This window comes from Microtus oregoni, unplaced genomic scaffold, assembly GCF_018167655.1.
Source record: "Microtus oregoni isolate MIOR12 unplaced genomic scaffold, Mior012 000009F_ref0000495, whole genome shotgun sequence".
NCBI classification, from domain to species: Eukaryota; Metazoa; Chordata; class Mammalia; order Rodentia; family Cricetidae; genus Microtus; species Microtus oregoni.
Window position 1 is genome coordinate 21,915,161 of NW_024543068.1, and position 23,188 is coordinate 21,938,348.

At 42.8% G+C, this 23,188-nt stretch overlaps 1 protein-coding gene across 1 annotated transcript in view; it reads left to right on the forward strand.

The window, feature by feature from the left end:
* The first annotated feature begins 15,227 nt into the window (after positions 1-15,227).
* Kcnh5 (potassium voltage-gated channel subfamily H member 5) overlaps positions 15,228-23,188 on the forward strand; it is a 301,133-nt gene continuing 293,172 nt past the window's right edge. The window contains exon 1 of the mRNA XM_041658809.1: positions 15,228-15,352. Coding sequence (XP_041514743.1) covers positions 15,280-15,352 — 73 coding nt within the window. The 5' untranslated portion in view covers positions 15,228-15,279. The remainder of the gene's footprint in view (positions 15,353-23,188) is intronic.

Sequence of the window (23,188 nt, forward strand, 5' to 3'; positions counted from 1 at the left end):
AGATTCCCCAGTTGTCAGTCTGGAGTCAGCGAGCCCACTATCTCAGGTCAGCTGTTTCTGTGGGTTTCCCCATCATGGTCTTAACCTCTTTGTTCATTTATCGCTCCTCCTTTTATTCGATTGTACTCCAGGAGACCAGTGGTTAGTTGTCGATCTCTATGCCTGTTTCCATCTGTTTCTGGATGAGGGTTCTAGCTTCTCTGGGTTTGTGGATGACTATCCTCTGTTTTATGTCTGATATCCACTTATGAGTGAGGACATACTATATTTGTCTTTCTGGGTCTGGGTTACCTCACTCAGGATGTTTTTTTTTTCCCATTTATTTGCCTGCAAATTTCAAGATGTCATTTTTTTTTCTGCTGAGTAGTACTCCATTGTATAAATGTACCACATTTTCCTAATCCATTTTTTGGTTGAAGGGCATCTAGGTTGTTTCTAGGTTCTGGCTATTATTATTAATGCTGCTATGAACATAGGTGAGAAAATGTCCTTGTGGTATGACTGAGCATCTTTTAGGTAAACACCCAAGAGTGGTATTGCTGGGTCTTGAGGTAGATTGAGCGCTAATTTTCTGAGAAATCACAATACTGATTTCCACAGAAGCTGTACAAGCTTGCATTCCCACCAGCAATAGAGGAGGGTTCCCCTTACTCTTCATCCTTTCCAGCATAAGCTGTCATTAGTGTTTTTGATTTTAGTCACTCTGACAGGTGTAAGATGATACCTCAGAGCTGTTTTGATTTGCATTTCTCTGATGGCTAAGGATGTTGAGCATTTCCTTAAGTGTCTTTTGGCCATTTGAGATTCTTCTGTTGAGAATTCTCTGTTTAGATCTGTACCCATTTAATTGTTAACTTGATACAATTTAAAGTTACCCCAGAAGAGAGTCTCCATGAGGAATTGTCTGGATTGGGTTGACCTCTGTGCATTTCCATGAAGGATTTTCTTACATTCAATGAGGTGGGAAGACCCAGCCTGGATGTGGACAGAACAATTTCTCAGTCTTGGCCCTGGAATGAATGAGGAGAAGCGAGTGAACTGATCGCTGGCATACATGTATTGTTCTTCCTAAGGATGGATGTAGCATGACCAGCTCCGTCAAGCTCCTACAGCTGTAGCTTCCTGCTGTGATGGACTATAACTCAGAAGTGTGAGCTGAAATAACTCCTTTCTTTCCTAAGTTGTGTATATCAGTCTCTTGGCTCTTGCAGCTATAAAATGTGAAAACTGAACACATTCTAATTTCTCTTTACTACTTATGAACAACAACCTGGATCTTTAACAAAAGATGCGTTTTTATCAATTTCATATTAACAGTACAAGTAATGACTCCCCCAATTCCACATTCTACCTTAAAAAGCCTTAGTGAGGGACTGGATTAACAGTTCAGTGGTTAAGAGTATTGTTGTTCTTCCAGACCAGAGTTCAGTTCCTGTCGCTCATGTCGAACAGCTCACAATTGCCTCCAGTGGATCTATTGCCTCCGTGAGCACTTGCACACATGTTCACACAAAGCTAGAGTGTGCGTGCATATACAAGAATAAATAAAAGTAGAATAGGTCTTAAAACTAAAAAAAAAAAAATCAGTGGGATTTCCTTCATACTTTGACTTTGAAGAGCAGTTCTGATTTCTGGCTTAGTCAACAGGTCTGGAATACTATGGTACTTAAATCTCAGCATCACTCTCTCCTCCTCTGATCTAGCCTCACTTCTCATTGCCTTACAGCTCCTAAATCACCCCACACTTTCTCCCATCCAACTAGCAGATTCTGGCATAGGCCAAGGAGTCATGTAGAGTATTTTAGACTGTTCTTTCTTCCCTGGTGTGACAAAATTGACTTCTCCAACTTTCTGAGTGTCTGTTTTCATTTAGGCTAATGCACATACTTTAAGCAAAATCTTTTTTTATCTGACTCTTGTTTATATATCCAAGACTCCTTGATCTACTTCTTTTTCTTAAAAAATCATATGTGTGTGTGTGTGTGTGTGTGTGTGTGTGTGTGTGTGCATGCCATGATATGTATATGGAGGTCAGAGGACAACATTTGAGAGTTGTTTCTCTCCTTCTACCATAGAACCTGGGGATCAAACTTAACTTACGCCTGCAAGGCAGTTGCCTTTACACTCCGAGTCATCTGCCAGCCCTGAACTGCCTCTTTCTTGCATCTTTACTTTTGCAAGAAAAGTTTTTTTTTTTTCTTTTTGCCTTGAAGAACCCTACAGTCACAGAAGAAGCTTTCTTTCTTTCTCTCCAGTATGTTGTGTGGTATAGACAGTATTCATTGCATTCACATGCAAAGAATGTTCTTGCAGTAGGAGACAGTTTGGACCAATTTTAAAGCTATAACAGGGCTTTTTACTGCAAATGGAAGGCAACATAATGGTCTTTTGTGATAAAAAATTTTCTTTGGAATGACTTTTTAAATGTACAGTTTACTTTGCTTCAAGGTTATGACTAGGATTACCCAAGTATGGAACTTTTCTGGAAGTTGAAAACTACACTCTGGAGCTCAGCTCTGCAGTCCCCTGGACACTCTGCGTGCATTCTGTGAAGCATGACCACGAAGACTCTATGCTTCTTCATTCCTCCTGGATGGTATTGATGCTGTCAGATTTGTTCTTGGAGTCTGGATTTTGAACATGCCTGCTCCAATTAGTCTGCCGCAATTGAGGCTATAGAAACATGACTGGATGTTTTGCTTTTCTGACCTTCAGGTTGAACCCCAAAATCTGACTCTGGGTTTATTATTTTGTGCTACACTTGCTACTCTCTAAGTCCCTAGCGATGAATGGCTCTTGTGAGCAATGCTTCCTTTTAGGGAACTTGCCTGTGTATATTTCAGGGAGACTATTAAATATATCTTGCAGTCAAGATAGAGTGTGTGATGCATGTCCAAACCAGGCCAGTTATAGCACTGGGTCTCCAGGGAAGCCATTCTTTCTTTGTATTAATATATTTTTTAAAATTTGAAATTAAAATATAATCAAATCATTTCCTGTTTCCCCTCTTCTCTCAACCCCTCCCTTGCACCTCACTTCCTTGTTCTCTGTCAACTTCAATGGCTGCTTTTTCTTTGTTGTTAAGCACACAAACACAGACAGACAGACAGACAGACACACACACACACACACACACACACACACACTCCTAAATGTATAAATATAATTTGCTCAGTCCCTACAATGCTACTTGTATATATATATAATTTCAGAGATGACCCCTTGATGTTGAATAACCATTTGGGGGATCTCTTTGGGGAAGATTATTTCTCCCCCTCTCAGCATTCCTTAGTTACATTATATTTTCTCTAGGGTTGGGGATCCATGAGATTCCCCTCTTTTTGTATTAGCATGTTTATTTGCATCACCATTTTTCAGGTATTCTTTTGGTAGCCATGTGGTTAAGACTTCATGGATGTGGCTTCCATGGCAATCTGAAGACAAACAATCTCACAGCAGACTTCCTATTTTTCTGACTCTTACATTATTCCTGTTCCCTCTTCCAAGATTTTCCCTGAGTCTTAGGTGCAAGAGTTGTGGTCTAGATGTACCAGCTGGAGATGGGTACCACATGATCACTTGATTTGTTCATTCGGGATTTTCTGTGACAGTCTCTGTCTCAGGCCAACCATTCTCAATGTAGGCATTGACCAGAGTTCTGATCAAAGCCGAGGTCTTTCTCTGGACAGACATTAAGTTTTTTGAGTGTTGTAAGAGCTGCGGGCTGCGTTCTGGCTGCCCCAGCTTCTGGTCGCCTGGCTAGCTTATGCCCCAAAATAACAACACACAAACTGTATTCTCTTTTTTTTTTTGATAATCTGTTAGCCTTTATTCCCACTTTCCACTCCTAAAAAAGAAAGTAATGTTACAACCCATGGAGCGTTGTAAACAAAATGTGTTCCCAGGGACCACTGGGTGCACTGGCAAACATCTTGATTCCCAGGCCTCCTGAAGATGCCATAGAAGGCAGCTGCCATTGCGGTTGCTGTTCTTTTTTTTTTTTTTAAATTTATTTATTTATTAAAGATTTCTGTCTCTTCCCCGCCACCGCCTCCCATTTCCGGTTGGCCCATTATATCTAGCCTCTTCTCGGCTAACTCTCGCACCTGGACTAGCCCATTTCTAATAATATGTGTAGCACCCCAAGGTGCGCTTACCGGGAAGATTCTAGCTTACGTCCATCCTGGGTCGGAGCTTCATCGTGTGTGCCTCAGAGAGCAGAGCTGCATTATGTCTGAGCTCACTTCCTGTTCCTCCCAGCATTCTATTCTGTTTACTCCACCCACCTAAAGGCTGGGCCAAGGCAGTTTCTTTATTAGCCAATGACCTTCCTCCATCATTTGAGATTTATTATGGTTTGGATCTGGAATGTCTTCCGAAGGCTCCATATTAAAGAACAGCTTCTGGTTTCATATTCTTGGGAGGTGGTGGCAACTTTAAGGGGTGTGATCTATGGAGAGGTCTTCCAGTCCTTAGTGGTGAAGAAGACAGAGGGATCTTAGCTCTCCAGCCTCTTCTTTCTCTTTCCCTCAGCTGATGAACATCTCTGCTCCATTACTAGCTCTCAGCCACAGGTCTAAAGCCAATGGGTCTGCTTCATCCTGGATTTAAACACTCATAATTATTAGCCAAAAGAAACCTTTTCTTTTCTTTCTTTTTTTTCTAAATTAAATTATCTCTGGTACTTCTTACAGTTAAGTCAGCTAACACAGTACAAAAGAACTTTATTTTTTCATTGGAATAGCTAAATTCAGAAGTGGTGAATCTGGACAGTGGTGTATAGATACGTATCTGATAACTGTTTCTCAAGGGAATGCATTTATCTATATTTACCCATGTAAATATTTAAACTTATCATAAATTATGCCTAACCTATGCCTAGCACATAATTTTCAAGTAATGTACAAAATAGTCCATGCTTCTTCACCTTTTATCTGGACCTGTGACTCTCACAGGGCACTTTCATCGACATTTTTAAAATTCAAGGTCTGTAGCTTACCACTGGTGATAACAGTTTCGACATGAATTCTGGTTGATATTTTCATTTACCTCAATTTTAACAATAAAGCAAGGGTGATGTATGCTAGAAATTAGCACTGGCAGGGCAACTTCAGTGTTGCTGGTTAAAAAATTTAGAATACCAGAGAGTATTTTCTTTAAGAAATTATTTAGAATTGCTGCATGACTTGAAAGTTTAGCTCACCAGAAAAGTTGTATGTGGGCTTTTACTATTTTTCTTGGAGGTCCAGTTCTTACAGATTTGCATGGAGACTGGGAGTTTTTCTTTTCATTTGTTTATATATAGCCCAGGCTGACCTCAAACTCGTCATCTTCCCGCCCCAGACCCCAGGACACTGAACGACAGGTGTGCTCCACTTGCTTCCAGTCTCCTTACCTGTCCTTCTGCTCTCATTTGTCCTTTTCTCTTTAGCCAGAGGATTCAGTTCTACGTAGAACAGATGTGTGAAGTAGCCAGTTCTTACCACATATTTCCTCAATTTTTTTATTGACAATATATGGCAGTAATTACTTAAATTGCCTAAGAATTTGTGCTCTGAAAACAAAATCTGTAGGCATATAGACACGGCTATGTCACAGGCCAGCTCTGTGACCTTCTGTTAGTTGCTTAATTACTCTGTGCCTCAGTTTCACTTTTGGTTCAATGGAGATAATTTAAATGCATGCTGTGGAGTCCAGTGAACAATAAACATTTGCTGAGTTAAACTTAATTTTACCTTTTTGTGATGAAATGAGAAAATGCATGTATGTAAAGTACTCAGAATAATCTCTAATGCATGGTAAGAAGACACATAGCCTTAAGCTTTTCTTTTCTTCCTTTTAATTTTATGCACACATTTGTCTGTGGGGGGGGCTGTTAGATCCCCTACAACTAAAGTTACAGACAGTTATGAGCTGCCATGTGGGTGCTAGGAATTGAACCCCAGTCCTCTGGAAGACCAGCCGGTGCTCTTAACTGCCCAGCCCTTTCTCCAGTCCTAACACATAGCCTTTTAAATAATACTTTACTTACTGTGTTTTTTGGTTGTGAGTCTAGCCTTTAATGGCTGAACCAATGCTCTAGCCCTGCATAACCCTTTTCTTATTGTGTTTCTGTTCCCTCAATGTTCCAGGTTTTAAATGCCAAAGCTGAGAGGGGATGAGTTGTGGTGAGGAGTGGCACACATTAGATGATGATTACAGGGACAGTAAATATGGAAGTGGGTACAGTTCATGTTTTGCAAGCATCAGCTCTTCCACTGCGCGGCTATGCTATCGAGTTGTTCAAACTCTGGACTTCTCTCTCCCCAGAGCATGCTCCATCTCATTTATGCACAGATTCCTTTAAGGATGCCATGCCACTTCTTTTCTTTTAAATTATTTTAATTTTTGTAAAAATGGCTGTCTCTCTCCTTAATAAATATTTCCATTTGGTGAATGTGCTAGACTTTGGTAAGTCGAAATATTCAGCAGCTAAAAATTATGGATACTTATTTCGACTGGCAGCTGTGCTAAGTAAGAATCACAAATCATATTATAGCCGACTAGCTTAAAAAATCGTATTCAAACAGCTCAACCTATGCATAATGAAGATGCATTTCAAAAGCCTTGAACCAAAGAAGAAAGGGTACTGTTCCAGACCATGGGCTCCACAAGCCTTGGCTCATAGCGTTGCATGTAAACAATCTCTACTGTCTGCAATTATCACTGCATCATATAGCTCCCCCAAATATGAAACTCTTTATTATTTAACACAGGCCACAAAAGCGAGACACCTTGAAGAACTCAAAGAACAGCTCCAAACATCATAACCAGACTGTCCGTCAAGTCAGTTGTCCAATTGACACATCTAATTGAACATTTTGTGTGCCCTAACACTGTGATTTTGTCGTTAGTTCCTAAGGAAGGCTGAGGAGTGGCCATGCCACTTCTTTAGCCAAAGTGTGCCTTTTCATTGCCTACAGAACAGAGCCCAGACCTTCGAAGTGAGCCTGGTGAGGACCCCTTTCTTTCTCTTTCCCATTTCTCTTCGTTAGGTTCAAATTGTTCGACCACAAACCTTCCCATCATCATGGTTTGCCCTTTTATCTAGTTCTTTTCAGATCTGCAAATCTACTTACTTCTTCCTGAGAACACCCATGAAAATACAAATGGTGGCTGGAATCCAGCCCACACTTTCTTATTCTCTAGTGAACCGTGACTTGGTTATTACCCCCTGCCTATAGAGACTTCTTTCCAATGGAGGCAGTGGCATTTCTCAGGAGAATAGGATGGTTTTAACTGTCTCTCCTCATCAACAGGGAAGCAAAGGTGGCAATAGAGAAAGCACAGGGTAGCTACAAGTTAAGACACAGAAAGGGGTTTTGGCCAAGTCTTGGGTAGTACAAAGAGACTACTTAAAGGCCATCTGAAGGAAGATGACAGGTAATACAGGGAGGTGGTGGGGAACAAGAGCATGCTAAACATAAGGAAGAAAATGGAGTATAGAAGGAAGACTAGGACATGGATTCTGAATGGGAGCTTAAGAGCTGAGAATGGACAGATAAATAATCAGGAGTCAGGATGAGAAATGACTCGTAGAAGGCTTTTGATTGCCACCCAAAGTCAAAGAGAATCTTAGATGTGTCTAAGCAGTGTGGTGACATATGCGGATCTGTGTTCTATGATTACATGAAGGAGACAGAATTATGGTGATAGCTGTGGCGCAGGGTTATGAATGAGTAAAATGGGATCTTGGAGCTGAGGTGGAAGACGGTGTGATGCAGGACCATGTAGAAGGCTGTTACAAGAGTCCAAATGGGGAATGAGGGGTCCTGTTTGAGCAGTGCCAACGGAGAAGGTGAGAGAGCTTTGGGAGGGCAGGGGAAGCACTGAAGTCATTGATTCAGATTACAGGGTTGGTGGAGGTGGTATCCCCCCATTCCTGAGATGGGAATAGTAGCAAGAGCATTTGGACAAGGGGTGGGATGATGCATCTATTTTGGGTGTGTTGAATTGGAGGTCCCCATGGAATTGCCATATGGAGAAAGCTAGCTAGTGCCTAGGTGTGATGGGAGCTCTACACTGTAGGCAGTGGGTATGTGCTTGAGGGTTTAGAAACTTATGTATTTCTGCATGTTTGAGTCTCTCATATGAGGGCAAGGAAGAACAATTGTTTTGCAGCTTACTGACATGTATCCAGCAAATCGCGCCAAGAGTCACAGCAAGGGGGTGAGGAGGGAGCACAGATCACCAACCGACTGTTCAGATCTGTTTTTCCTGGCAAATGAATTTGTGGAAAATTTGTGAGAAACATCTAGGCAGTATCAAACAGATTTTTCTTTTTCTGTTTTGGAAGCCTGGGTGTAAGATTGTCCTCCTGTGCTATTCTGATATAAGCAATATTGGTTAGTTGTCATGTGTTTTTGTTCTGGTTGAAAGAGGACTCTGGGGCCATGTTGAACCTCCTTGTCTTAGACTCAAGGTTGCTTATTGTAAGTATTCTCCTAGACTCTTTGTCCTGGGCAGGACAGCCCCCTTGACACTAACAAGCAGGAAGAGAAAAGAAAACAGCTAAGAATATTAGAAACATCGTGCCCTTGAGAACAACTAGAAGTTAAACATTTCCAACACAGGCTACCATTGTTTATTCTATGGTATAAAGACGCCTGTAGTGGGAATGAGAAGGTAAAATTTCATCCATGGAGAAGCCCTTTTGCCCCCAGTCTTTGCTACTCACTAAGTTACTTTTATTTGCTCTGTCAATCCTGTTACTCTAGTAATTTCTGCAAGATGCTGGAAGTACCCAGCTTGGTGATATTATCTATCTGATACTGGTTATTTATTCTATACCATTCTCCAGACAATCAATTATCTTATGTAAATATTATGTTAACCATATGAGATAGACATTATTAATATTCCACACTTACAGGCAAGGAGATTCTGATACAGGGAGGTTCAACGAAATACTAGAGCCATGTAGACAGAAGTTTCTGTCCTACCCAGTCCCACTGCCATCCAGTTCCAAAGGAACACACAGAGGCTTATATTAATTATAAACTGTTTGTTCTATTAGTTCAGGCTTATTATCAGCTATCTCTTATAACTTAAATTAACCCATAATTCTTATATATGTTTAGCTACATGGCCAATAAATTAGGAGAATACTTCCGGAAGGATGGAGCGGTAGCAGGGTCAAAAGCCACAGGCAAGTAAAGTAAAATAAGAATGGAAATTTCCTCACAGGGCTTAATAAATAAAAAAAAATAACCTTGGAGTGGAGACATTTCAGGGACTGGTGCAGTAGAGGTCAGCGTATGGGTGGGTTAAGGAATAACCAGGAGGTAGAAAATGGAACACCTTTCCCCGTCTACTCTCCTAAGATTGGCCAGCAAGGTATGGGAGAAAGAGAAAGCTTAGTGAGCTAAGAAAACACACCACACACCACACACACACACACACACACACACACACACACCACATACACAGAGTAAACGCTGGAGCGGGCTGAGGGGATAGTCAGTAAAGTTGTGTTTTCCCAGAGTCCAAGAGAACATCCTTGAGAAGTGTGTTAGAGGGATGGGGACAAAAGCTGTTTCCTGGTCACATAGAAGAAGGGAGGGGAGGGGAGAACAAAGGCAAGAGTCAAAGAATTGGCAGTGTGACACGTTCTCTGTGAGTCATATTCCGAGACAGGGAGGCGAGAGAGTGACAAGGTTAGTGTGAAGAGTGGGGAGGACCTGGTGTGAAGAGCGAGGAGAAGGGCTGTAGAGAGCTGAAGGCAGTGCCAACTCGGGGTGTGCGCTGACTGAAAGGCTTGAGTGTGGAGGCCTTGAGCTTGTGGTGCCGGAGTCTGAGAGCTCAGCAGCTACGTGGACGAGAAGACTCAAAGTCAAGTGTAACCAAAGACCGAATCCTTGGGAGCCAAAGAAGATCTTGACATATTGTTTAAATTTCAGGGGCCCTCATAGATTGAAGCATTGCTATAAATCTAGGTCCTCCAATCTGATGCACATTGCAATCACCTAGAGAACGTTATAAAGGAATTTATGACATGTCTCATTTTCAGAAATTATGACTTAATTGATCTGTGCTATGGCCTGAACTTTGGGATATTTTTATGAACTCCTCAGGGGATCCTTAAGTTAGACAAGGTTGAAAATTGTTGTTCCCCTATTTTTTTTTTATTTCCAAAGCAAATTCAGAATGTATGCCTGCAGAAGACAGTCACAAACTGTAGGATCCTAGTGGATTACTTATTTCCTGCTTATATAATGCTGCAGATATAGGCTCTGCTACTGGGCAGGTGTTGTTGTATTTATTAGATTCCTCAGTCACAGAGGCACCAGAAGAGGAGCATGGGAAATGGAGTCCTGGCTCTTATTTGCTCTTACCTGGAAGTACTATTTGTCACCTCCATTATATTTCAGTGGTCAGCTTTATTTGCATGAACATGCCAATGTCAAGGAGGAAGGAGAAGGTACTACATTGTCTACAAACCTCGGAGATGACCACCACCTATACCTCCTAATGCAAACAAGAATAGGAGGCCTATGCATTCACCCCCTCACACATACATAGTGCTTCTTACCCGTTTATCTACACCAGGTTAACTGAGTCAGGACGACTCCCCGAAATGTGGGCAGCACCATCTCATGCGCTGTGGTCCTAGACTCAATAAAAAGGAGACAGCAATGGAAGGACAAATCCTTGCCTCTTGATTGTCGTGTAAATGCGATGTGACCAGCTACCTCAAGCTCCAGATTCCCTGGATTCCCTCTTTGATGGACTGTATCCCCAGACGGTGATGCAAAACAAATGCCTCCTCTAAGTTGCCTTGTCAGGGTATTTTATCCCAATAATGAGGAAAATACACATTCTATATGTTTTAAAAACTATCAAATAAAAACACATTTATCTTTATAAAATCTACTAAATAGGTCTTTTTAGGCTCTTTTTTTTTTTTTTCAGAAGGAGAAATCGTTCTAAGTCATATAAGCAGCAAAGGAAGTCTGACCCCCAAGCAGTCTGGATGTGGGGTCCTTTGCACAATATTACTTATCTAGCTAAAAGATTCCGTGCTTCAGTATCTGGGTTGGTGACGAGGGAGGGGTTTGAGGTCTCAGTGTAAGAGTGGGGCCTGGTGCGTCCAAGAGAATAAAGCAATGCTTGTGTCTTTCCCTGTTAGTGGTCTAGAAAGGACGTGAGGTGAGTGGGTGGGAGGAAACCGAAAGGACAGAGGCTGTTGCTAAGGAGGACAACATGGAGAGGAGCTTATGACTCCTCCCTCTTTTCTTCCCTCTCCTTCCATCCATGCCTGTCACTCAGCACCTGTCGATTACAGGTATTGGGGTAGCTCAGTAGACAGCCAAAAGGAAGAGAAGAATCATTTCTGTAGGGAGTGGTATTTGGGCCAGTTGTACACAAAGGCTCAAACGTTGCCATTTCTAGAAAATCGAAACATAATTACAGATCCTGTCGCATGTGCCACCTTTAAAAAACAAACCCTCAAAGGAAGAATCTTTCATAAAGGAATTCTTGAGGGAAACCACAAATGATTAGAAATCACCACTACTCGATAAATTAATTTCTAAGGCTTTCCTTTTACATTTCTTTCTGTTAAATTGGAAAACACCTGGCTTTTACTGAGGTCATTCTGCTGATCCTGGAGGCAGCAGACCCTGCTAGAGATCACAACTCTTGGTCCTCACAGACAACACCTTTCTAATTGCCGTGCCTCAAGACACAGGAGAAGAAGCACAAGGGGTTCTGCTTTGAAATGGAATTTTGGTCACCAAATGAACAAATTAAAAGAAGCCCTTTGTGACATTGAAGCTTTAAAATTCTCCGCTCTCTCGCCTGTTCGATCCCGTGCTTTGGTCACAATGTATGGACTCTGTGTGTGAAACCCTTTGAAAACGCTGCATTGGCACCTTCCTGCAATCTGCCAGCACACTCCTTGGGGCCAAGCAGTCCATCTGCTGCTGCTGCTGCTGCTGCTGCTGCTGCTGCTCTGCTTCCTTCCACTGCGATTTGATTGGGAGCTGTTGGAGCTGTTGCTAGGGGCTCCTCTTCCCTCTAGCTGTGAGTGATGCAATAAAGATGGCTGGATGCTGTTGACCATCGCCACAGGAATCCAAGATCTGGTTATTACTTACAAGAATCCCTGGCTATGGGTCAGGAGGCCTTATTATAGTTTCTATACCAAGTGCTCTAAAGTACTGTGACCAAGACTCATCTTTCTAGGTATCGGTTTTTGCCTGAATGAGAATTTAAACTGGAAGCTTAAGAAAAGCTTGTAACTGAATGCTTTGACATTTTGTAATGCCCTGCTGTTTTTCCTCCAAACAGTCATTAAGATGACCAAAAAGTTATAATGCTATGTAGAAATTAAGGATAAAGGAGAAAAGAGGCATGCCATTTTAATTAAATCTGCAGATGGAAATAAATGGGGACATTCTACAATGATTGTGTGACTGCTTAATGGGGTCCAAGAGTTTCCTCTTTGGGAAGTGTGAGCTAATACACCCACAGAGAAATGATTAGGAACAGAGATATTTATATTAGATGGGAAACTCTGGGAAGCTAAGACTTTAAATCAATACCCAGAGGCGAGATGTGGGCAGCTGAAGATGTGCAAGAGAACATAGAAGCTGGAAATATTCCCTGTCAATGTTGATGATAGAATTACCATACATGCTAGGAGTCAAGGACAGAAACCTAGGCAATAGATAAATCCATATTTTCAAACATTAGGCCTGTATATTCACCACCGCAGCCAATGGCTGAGTCATCTGGGATCTTTCGAGCACAGTTCACTTAAGACACGGGGCTGTGGGAGTGAAGTGTGTGTTTGAGGTTGAGGTGGTAGTGCTGGGTCTGGGTGTCAAGTCCTCCTGGCATCTCTTGTCGGCTGCAGGGAGGGGGCTCTTTTTCCTAGGATGCCTTACTGACTCTAGCCTGTGGCAAGTTAAGCACCTAGATCCAATCTGTGCCGGTGTCCCTTGCTATTTAACTAAGGAAACCCCATTCCATCTGCAGGGGGACGGCTTACCTCCTCTGCACAGCACTGCTCCCGATGGAAGGCTGGGGTAAAAGTGTCATCCTACTATTCCCAGAAAGAATGGCTGCAGAACTAACTTTTTTGCTTCTTGCCCACCTTTTAGGTTCGCTCAGCTGGCCCAAGTGGACAGTGGAAGTTTCACAGGAGAGGAAAATTACCCTCAGGTTAAATCTGGACCCTGGTTTTAGGTGTAACTCTCTGCTGCAGATGCACACATAAAGTAGTGGGCAAGGGAAGAGAGGGAGGGAGGAAGATAGGAAGAGGGAGATGGAGGGAAGGACAGAGGGAGGGAGAGAGAAAGAGAGAGAGACAGACAGACGGACACACACACACACACGCGCGCGCACACACACACACACACACACAGCCCTTTATAGACCAGTGTGAGGTAAACAGGGATGGGGTATTTCAGTCACAGGCCCCTAGGGAGTAGTAAGTAGATGCCACCCTCCTCTCACTCTCAGCCTGGCCTCTGTTTTAGGAATCTTGACGGGTGACCATTTCTGCAAAAATTACCTTGCCTCTGGCACAGCCTGACTCCAGCACAACAAGATATACTCATTCAACTAACCTTTACCCTTTGTGCCTCGCTAGGGAGCCCTTTCTCTTCCCAGTGGGTTCTTGTCTCCACAGGCCCAGGTGGAGCCTCCTGAAGGGAAGCTTTGGTTCTCCCCGTCTTAATTTGTTGTTTGGTTATCATATTCTTCCAGAGAGCTTGTTACCAAAAGTCGGTAAAACTCCATCCTCAGCGTTCTTAGCACACTCATTTAGGGACAAGCCTCCCGAATTTGCATATCGAGAAGTTCTTAGTGCGTGTTGACGCTGCAGTCTGGAGGCAAAACAATGCCTTCGACAAGAGAATGTGTTTCTGCAGCTCATGCTCCCCTTTCTTTACGTGTCTTCCCGCCCCATTCTTACTTGCGCAGTTTCCCCTTCAGTGTGGCTGTCTCTTGCTTTTGAACTGCTTCTAACAGTCCCACTCCAGTCCGGGTCCTGAACATATAGGAAGGCAGCCTCTCCCCAGCCTTGCGCATCTTCCTTGTCGGGGTTTGCATCACTTTTCCACGCAAACGCTGCCAATTGCTATCGTTCTTGTCTGAATTATTCACTCTTTCCTAGGACTCCTAGCACCAAGCAAACTCTATTCTGCAAGTTTGGGTAGGGGGATCCAGCTCTCTGTTCCTCTCTTGTATTCAGCCCCAAGGAAGCTCCCCAGACGCCCTGTAGGCGCCCCCGCGCGCCAAATCCAGCCTGGGGGCTCAGGGCCATTCGGAATGCCAGTTCTATGTTCGTACTCCATCTGGCTCCTGCTCCAGATAGTGGGCTTTCTCAGGGTGTCGAGAGCTCCTGTGTTGAGGCTTCAGGCGCCAGAGCCCAGAGGGGGGCGGTAGCAGCGTCAGGTGGCTGCTCTGCGTCCCTGAGCGCCACCCAGTTGCTTCTTACTTGGCGCACAGCCTGGGCTGGAGCAGGAGGGCTCCTGCACCTCGGCCTCAGGACCCGTGTCTGCTGGAGTTGCCGGGGCTTGCAACAGCGGCGGGATAGGCTGAGATGTGATCCCTTCCCCCTAATTGCCATTGCCCACTCCTGTGCCTCTTTCTGCAAACAACAGCAGCGAGCACTTGTCTGGATCTTTGTGGAGAAAGGAGCAGCCACTGGGCGCTCGCAAAGCCGGGCAGAACTTGGGCTGCCCTGGGCAGCTGTGAAACAGCTGCGTGAGAAGGATGGGCTAGAAGACTGAGGGAGCAGAGCCAAGGAAGAGGGTCTTGGCTTGGGCTAAGGGTGGGGAGAGAAAAGTCGAGTCGCTCCTCGCTCTCTCCCAGATCTCGGAGTCTGGGTAGAGGGAGAAATGCTGAGCCCGCGTACGGGCTCCTGCCTCCTCGGCAGCATCTTCAGCAGCAGCCTCAGCATCAGCACCGGCGGGACAGCGACAGCGGGGGCGGCGCAGGCGCACTGTGCCCGGCCGAGCCTGCAGTTTCCCAACCCCGTGTGCGGCACCGCCACAGTCTGGGCAGCGGCGGCCGGGGGAGCGCTACTACCATGAACTGCTTGGTCCTCCTCCCCAGAGCTGCTCATCCGGGTCGGGCTGGAGACACAGTCAGGGGACCCCGCCGCCGCCGCCGTGCCCCCTTTTCTTTCATCACCATCTCCACTACCTTTTCCTCTTCTTCTTCCACCTTTTCTTCCTGCTTCCCCCCCTCCCCCGCCGCGGATCCTGGCCGCTGCCCTCCAGACCCAGGATGCCGGGGGGCAAGAGAGGGCTGGTGGCGCCGCAGAACACATTTTTGGAGAACATCGTCAGGCGCTCCAGTGGTAAGGAGAGTTGCGGTTCAGAACATTTCCTACCTTCATCCCGATCACTGGAGCCCCCATCCCACCCATCCCATCCTTCTCCTAAGGGGGGAGGGGGTGTAGGCAGATGTACCTGGTGGCTTAGGGTGGGTGGGAGTCAGGAAGGAGGTGGTGGAGGAAAGTAAGTTGCATTTGTTTCCTATGAAATGTACCCCCTCCCACTTGTCCAGACCTGAGAGTGGGAGAAAGAGAAGGGGGGTAGATAGAGCCAGCGGAGGTTCATCAAAATAGGTTTGAATTGCACTTAGATAATGAATCTTTCCTTGTCCCATCGCTTCCCAAACAAGCTTCAAGCGCTGACCAAATAGAGCCAGGTTTTGGAGGAAGCTTTCCTTTCAAGTTGGGAATGTCTGGGAAAGTACTTCCTCAAATTTAAATCACTGGGGTAGCTTTTGGACCCCGCGTTAGGGCGAGCAGTCGGAGTTGAACCTAAAAAAGTCAGTGCTTGGAACAGGGGAAGGCAGTTACTAGGATCAAATTTGTGTTTAAAGTTTCACGTTTTTATTTGCCTCATTGTGTATTGGTTCCTAGGCGACATTTCACCTATTTCACTCAGGCAGAATGGTAAAAGCAAAGCCACAGTCTCCATGCTTTTAACACACTTGGGAGAAAGATTTGAACCACGCCATTCTCCCTTGCTCCTGCACAGCAAGGCTGTCCTGCCTCCCAAGTGTCTTTAAAATACCACCAATTTATGCTTGGTCTCCTTTCTTCTGTATTGGAATCATTATGTATTTCACTTTTAAGATGATACACTTTTTTATCTTCTGGGATTATACATTTTCTAGTTGTTTTTAAAAACTCTTTTGTATAATTTTAAACTCCAAAAGCAAAGGTGTGGACTATCCCTTAAGGGTTTCTCTTCAGAATCCCATCATTGTGCACTTGGAGTTGAGTAGGAAAGCAGCGGGGATGTTCTGGACGGCTCTGTGATTCCTTGTCCTGTCAATCACTCATGGAAATGTTGCGTGTTTGGGGGGTGACATAGCAGACACAGTGTGGATCTTTCGTGTGAAAATGTGGTTAAGATGCTTAGCTGTAGTTGGGAGGGGAACACAAAAATATGATAACCAATAGCCGGGCCCAGAGATGGCCAGCTCCGAGGTGGTAGCTCAGACACCACTGTTTAGATTGGTGTCTCTTTGAAAACCAGGCTTGCAAATGTGTCCTTGAGATTGGGAATAACCCAAGGCGTTTTCTTTGAATGTCCATCTTGGAGTTTGGTTTGGAGCCTTGTGACTCCTCTTTCTTTCACTTTAGGTCAAAGTGTGATTCTGTACAAGTCTAGGGCAGCGGAGGGGGGGGGGGCACATTTGGATAAAAAATAGCTTATAGTGCTGCACAGCCACTTAATCCCTGCAATATTTTTAGCTATCCCAGTGTGAAGTTCATGTGTACTTTCAGTTTTGATGACAATATAAATTAAAATGTAAGTTCACAATGACACGGAATGCCCATTGTCTTCTTTTAGGACTATCTCACACAGATCTAGAATACAGGGATCATTGCTGTTAAAGCAATCCATTTGCTAGGGAGACTTTAAAGATGATTGGAATTAGTCATTTCCAAAGATGTGGTGATTTTCTTTTGGATTTCTCATCTTGAGTTGCTTCTGCCTCTTACAGTTTGCCTTTTGAGAGGAGTTTTCAGGGAAGGCCTTACAAAACCAATCCCATGGAGGCTCTGCCACACTCCTAGGTGAAAAGAACGACAATGAGAAGCCCCGGATTGAAGTTTATCACTGTAGCATTGTTGGTGGCACAACATTCTCAGGTTGAGACTGAGGGAAGGCTTTGGAACATGTTCCCATTACATGCGGCTTGAAACGGAGATTTACGTTGTGTGCCTCAGGACTGTATACTTCCATTGCCTCTATTTTCTATCAACTAACATATGAATAGTTTATCTCTTATTACACATTGGGATTAGAATGGTTTTCTAGCTGAGTGCTTCTTTCACTGGCTAACACCAAGTATGAGTGAGACGGACCTGTTTTGACATGTAAGGGTTCCACCTTTCATTGTCTATGGCTAACTTTGAGTAGTAGGAAGGCACAAAACCTTGGGATTTTGTTGGGGTGTGTTAAGTATTTCAGAATTATGCATGTCTATATGTAGTAAGCACCGAAAATCCGAAAGGAGTATCTGAACTGAGAACCGCAGGATGTAATTGTTCCACTTATTTGTGTGGGAGGGCCCTTCAGTTGTCATTTCTACCTGATTTGGCAGAGACATTGGAAAATTCATCCCAAGAGATTGTTTAATTACGACTAACAGATAAAATTCCCTCTAGGATTCTCATAGATAGATCAGGTTTGTCACACTGAAGATTTAATCATTTACCAATTTAATAACACTGGGCATGAACTGTTGGCAGGGCTTTAGTGGGGACCAGAAGTCCAGGAGGCAGCACTCCCAGTTGACTGAAGAATTGAAGAAACACAGGCTGGCATTTTATATCGACTAGCTTTTCTTTCTCAGAGAATATCATACTCTTTTGAAAAGCAGATCTTGCACCAAAAGTCAGATGACTATGTGTGTAGAAAGAGGTAGAGTTGATACGAGATCCTACAGACAAAGCTGGACAGGCATTCATCCAGGCATTAAGACAGATGCAGGGGAGGCAAAAGGTGAATACTACACAAAGACTGACAGAGAGATGGAGAGAAAACCAAACACATACACAGGATAGAGACAGACACACACAGAGACACTCAGACACATAAGTCCACACACAGGATAGAGACACACACACAGACACTCAGATACACAAGTACACACACAGGATGGAGACAGAGACACACACAGACACTCAGATACACAAGTACACACACAGGATGGAGACAGAGGCACACACAGACACTCAGATACACAAGTACACACATAGGATGGAGACAGAGACACACAGACACTCAGATACACAGGTATACACACAGGATGGAGACAGAGACACAAAAACACTCAGACACACAAGTACACACACAGGATGGAGACAGACACACACACAGACACTCAGATACACAGGTGCACACACACAGGATGGAGACAGAGACACACAAACACTCAGACACACAAGTACACACACAGGATGGAGACAGAGACACACACAGACACTCAGATACACAAGTACACACACAGGATGGAGACAGACACACACAGACACTCAGATACACAGGTATACACACAGGATGGAGACAGAGACACACACAGACACTCAGATACACAAGTACACAGACAGGATGGAGACAGACACACACAGACACTCAGATACACAGGTGCACACACACAGGATAGAGACACACACACAGACACTCAGATACACAGGTGCACACACACAGGATGGAGACAGAGACAAAAACACTCAGACACACAAGTACACACACAGGATGGAGACAGAGACACACACAGACACTAAGACATACAGGTGCACACACAGGATGGAGACAGACACACACAGACACTCAGACACACAGGTACACACACAGGAAAGGAAGAGGGAGAGGGCAGGAGGAGATAGAGATAGAGACAGAGAATGCACAGCGAGAGACAGAGGGAGAGAGACAGATACACACACACACACACACACACACACACACACACACTGAAGAATGGAAATTTAACATTTGTTTTTGTCCATGGGTAGCCTGTGAACCGAGAGCTCAGGAAGTTATGAGTCTATCTATCGGACAACTTTCTGGTAATACAAAACAAATGAACAAGAGGGATGGCATATTTTCTCACAGTTTTTGAAGCTGATGATTTTATAATCAAACTCTGAAGACCTCAGCTGCAGTTTCTAGGGGCAAGTGCTACCTTTCATGTGCTGAGTGGCCACGTAGCTTCTCTCCTGCTGTTGCACCCTCCGTTTCTTTTTGTTCCCCCTCTCCTTGTTTAGTTGAGTGTTTCAAGCTAGCATTGCAAGTCATTACTGGTGACTATGTCTATAAAATAAAGCACTGTTGAGTAGGATGGATGCGTACACATTTTATAGCAGCCAACTCTCAAAATAGAAGAAGCAAAAAAATGCGCCCCTTCAGTTTTAAGATTAAAGACTTGATAGAACAAATAAAAGGAATATGATAATTCCTAGCTCGTAAACCCTGAGAGTATATTATTTTTTTTTCAAGAACTTGTAAAAGTCAAAAGTATAAAGACAACAGGAGCATTTGGATAAGCATTAAAAACAGTTTTTTTTGATTTTGATTGACATATTTATAGGCTATGGTATAGTATTTCAGTAAACAGGTACAAAGCAAAATGATTAGATCAAGGAAAATCGTGTATCTACCTCCTTGAACATTTAGCATCATTTTGCCTTACAAAAAGTCCTACTGGCTAGTCTGGAACATCAGATTGTCAACCATAGTGAAGTTTTAAGCATATATTTGGCTTTTTGGATCAAAGTGCCTTATCAAGAAGGGAAGGCTTGAGAATTGTGTGCACGTTCACCTGAGCAACACCATTGTAGAAGATACCTTTCCTGAGTAGCTATGGATCAAATCTGCATTTGGCATTGTCAGCACCTCCTCCCTCTTTACATGGTCAATGTTCACGTAAGATATTTGTTAGTCTAAACTAGGCTGTAGAGAGATGTAAGCTTGCATGTAGAATTAAATACCTGAGAGATTTTTAGGTGGAATATTAGACAAAAAAAATGTATCAAAGCCCTCAATGTGCCGTCCCCATAGGCAGTGTATCTCACCCCAGCACGCTCTCTCTCTTCATCCCTATGAATATCTAGCAATGACTAGTTTGGGGGACTGTAAATTAGGCTGCCATTTTTGAAAAATTATAAATTCAAATTAATGTTTTTTTAGATGTGAAGTTATTCACTAACATTAAAGTACATTAAAAATTAAGGTTTTTTTCACTTCAATAAAAAGCAACTAAACGTGTTATTTTTCTCTTTGGAGGAAAAGGACTCAGGAAAAAATTAGAGAGAGAGAGAGAGAGAGTCTTATGAGCAGCTCATTTTTTAAGAGGTCTTTAGTAGCTTCAGTTTTCCAGTTTTCTAGAGACAGTGGGCTGGGCAGGCATTCCCTTTACTCTGCCACCTCTCCCGTGTAAAAAAGAAATTCCAAAATCATTTTTATGCTCTAATTGATATTAAAAATCATGGTGGTATTATAAGAAACCACCAGGAAAAAAAAAGAGTGATCTGTTATCAGAAAAAGGAAACCAGCTTAATTATGACCCAACCTGGAAGGAACAGTCTAAGGCAGCTGGTTTCTGCTGGTCATGTCAGAAAGTGAATGGCTTGCTGTAACATCTAAGACACTGTTCAGGAAATATTGATAAAAACGCACATTGGTTTCGAAGCATCGGTTTACCCAAGTCTTACAATGCACTACTTTAGTGCTGAAAGTATCTAAGAGGTTGAAATCAGACTCACCACTTCCTAAATTATATTGATGAATAACCAAGAGCATCATCTCACTTCTGAGCCTGCTCTGTATTACATAATGCGTGCTGTGCACTGCTGGCTAAGGGCTGCTTCTCCCTGCACACCATGGCCTTCACTAGTGTCTTTTACTGGATTCCAGAAGCAGAATGTATAAAAAAAATCCATGTACTTAAACTTCTTCAGACAATCTTCTAAAAATAATTTCATTATATTTCTAAATGGAAGACAGTAGTAATGATTATTGTAATTGGTAACGACTGAGTGAATTTCCATGCAGAATCTTTAATATTTAGTCAACATTTGTCTTCTATTTTCATTGTGGTGGTAGCTTGAAGGACCAGTGTTTTTACATTTGGAGGACCAGCGCTTTCACACTCCCTGGAGTGAGTAGTCAGTCTAGGCAGAAGTTGTGTGGCCACCAAGCTTCGGTGGTTACCATGTACCACAAGAGGTCACTATAGGTTCTGTCATGATTAGTGATTAGCCAACATCATTCTTTTTTCTCTCTTCCCCTAGACCCTTCAAATATGATTGGGGAGTCTGCATGATTAGCGTTTTTGCATGAAAGGAAACATATAAATTACAAGACAAACAAGAAAGTCCAGTGATATGAGATACTTCTTTTAATTACTGAAATTTATTTAAAGTAGTGGCAATTATTTTAAGACTCAATAAATATCATAGTAATAAAATAGTAAACATTGACAGTTGATATTGGCTAATCATACATCAGATAGTTATAATGTTATATTCATAAGATATGGTTTAGACTAATAGGTAACTTATACTATCAAATGAAAATTTAATTATAGCACACATTTTCAGTGTCATCGCAATATATATGAAGTACAAAGTTTCCAGGAAGGTTCCATGTATATAAAGCCTTATCCCGGGGAGATGGTTAAGTATTTTACTACTTCAGCAGAGTTTTTCTGATATCAGATGTTTTTATATAATTTATATTGGACTCGAGGAAGAGGTAGAGTCAGTTCATATCCACACTTTGTTGAAAAGAGAGCTCACAATTATTTCCATAGCCCATGTGTGATTCTAGCCTTTTGATGTTTCCCAATATTTGAAAATAAAGTTCAAAGCTAAAACAAATTATCTTCAAAGTTCTCCAAATGATTCAACTCCAGGAGGCATGATTAGGAATGTATTACTCGGAGAAGTTCACTTTCCTGTGTTGTCTTACACTATCAGTGTAAGAGGCCAGATCGAGAAATGTGTGATCATTCTTGGTATAATAAATTACTATATTAGACATTGTCTTAGCATTTGGCTATATGGATATTAGGACCTAACAAAGTTACACATTTGTATGCGGTGTAGGCAATAGCTTTGTAATATGCTTGGTTTTCATAGGGAAAGAAACAAGAGAATAAACAAAATAATAAATTAATAAAACAAAATTAATAAAACAGAAAAGAAAAATGGTTCAAGGTGCAGGAGAGATGGATCAGCAGTTTGAGAGCACTGGCTGCTCTTCTAGATGACCCTGGTTCAATTCCTAGCACCCACATGGCAGCTTCCAGCTGGCTGTAACTCCAGTTCCCAGCAGATCCGGCATCTTCACACAGACATATATGCAGGCAAAACACCAATGCACATAAGATAAAAATAAATAAACTATTTAAAAAAGCAGTTTGAAATTTTACTGAAGCTGATTTTTGTTCTTTTTATGCGGTCTGGTCCAAGCAGAGAATTGTCAACTATTAAGTGTAAAGTCCTACAAACTTCGAGAAGTAAGCAGTCTGAGCGCTGAGCTTAGATGTGAAACCCTAGGCGTTTCCAGCTATAATGATGTGCATACAAGGTTACAAAAGCTTAGGAACATCATGCCACCCCCCATGGATACAGGTCACACCTACACCCAGTCCCTTCCTGCTTGTCCCTGTGCCACACACAGAAAAGTCTGGTTGAGTAAATGCGATTTGATTTTGACTCCTAAAGTAACCAAGTTAATAATTGATTTTTTTTCCAAACAGTTCTGATTATGTCCATGAAGTGAGGTGGCTAAGTAATTATGTAGCTAAAGATGTTTATTTAATTATGGTGTGTATCTAAAAACAGAAATCATCCAGCACAGGGTGCGTCGGTGGTACCCGTAAAAGCATGCTTCATGCTTGTACCATAGTTCAACTTGATGTGCAAACAAAATATTCTCTACCCTTTTAATTTTAATCTCCAGAGGGCTGAAGTGCTGGACTGTTTTATATAGGAAAGAACTCCTTGCCAATTTTCATATTATAATTAAATTATTTTGAACAACTCTGCATTTAGGAGTTATCGATGGTGTGTTTCGTCTTTGGAAATCAATCCTTGCCTGTTTAAGAGAGTTTTACTGGTGGTCGAAGCAGCTTACAATCCAGCAAGCCAGCGACTGATTGCCAA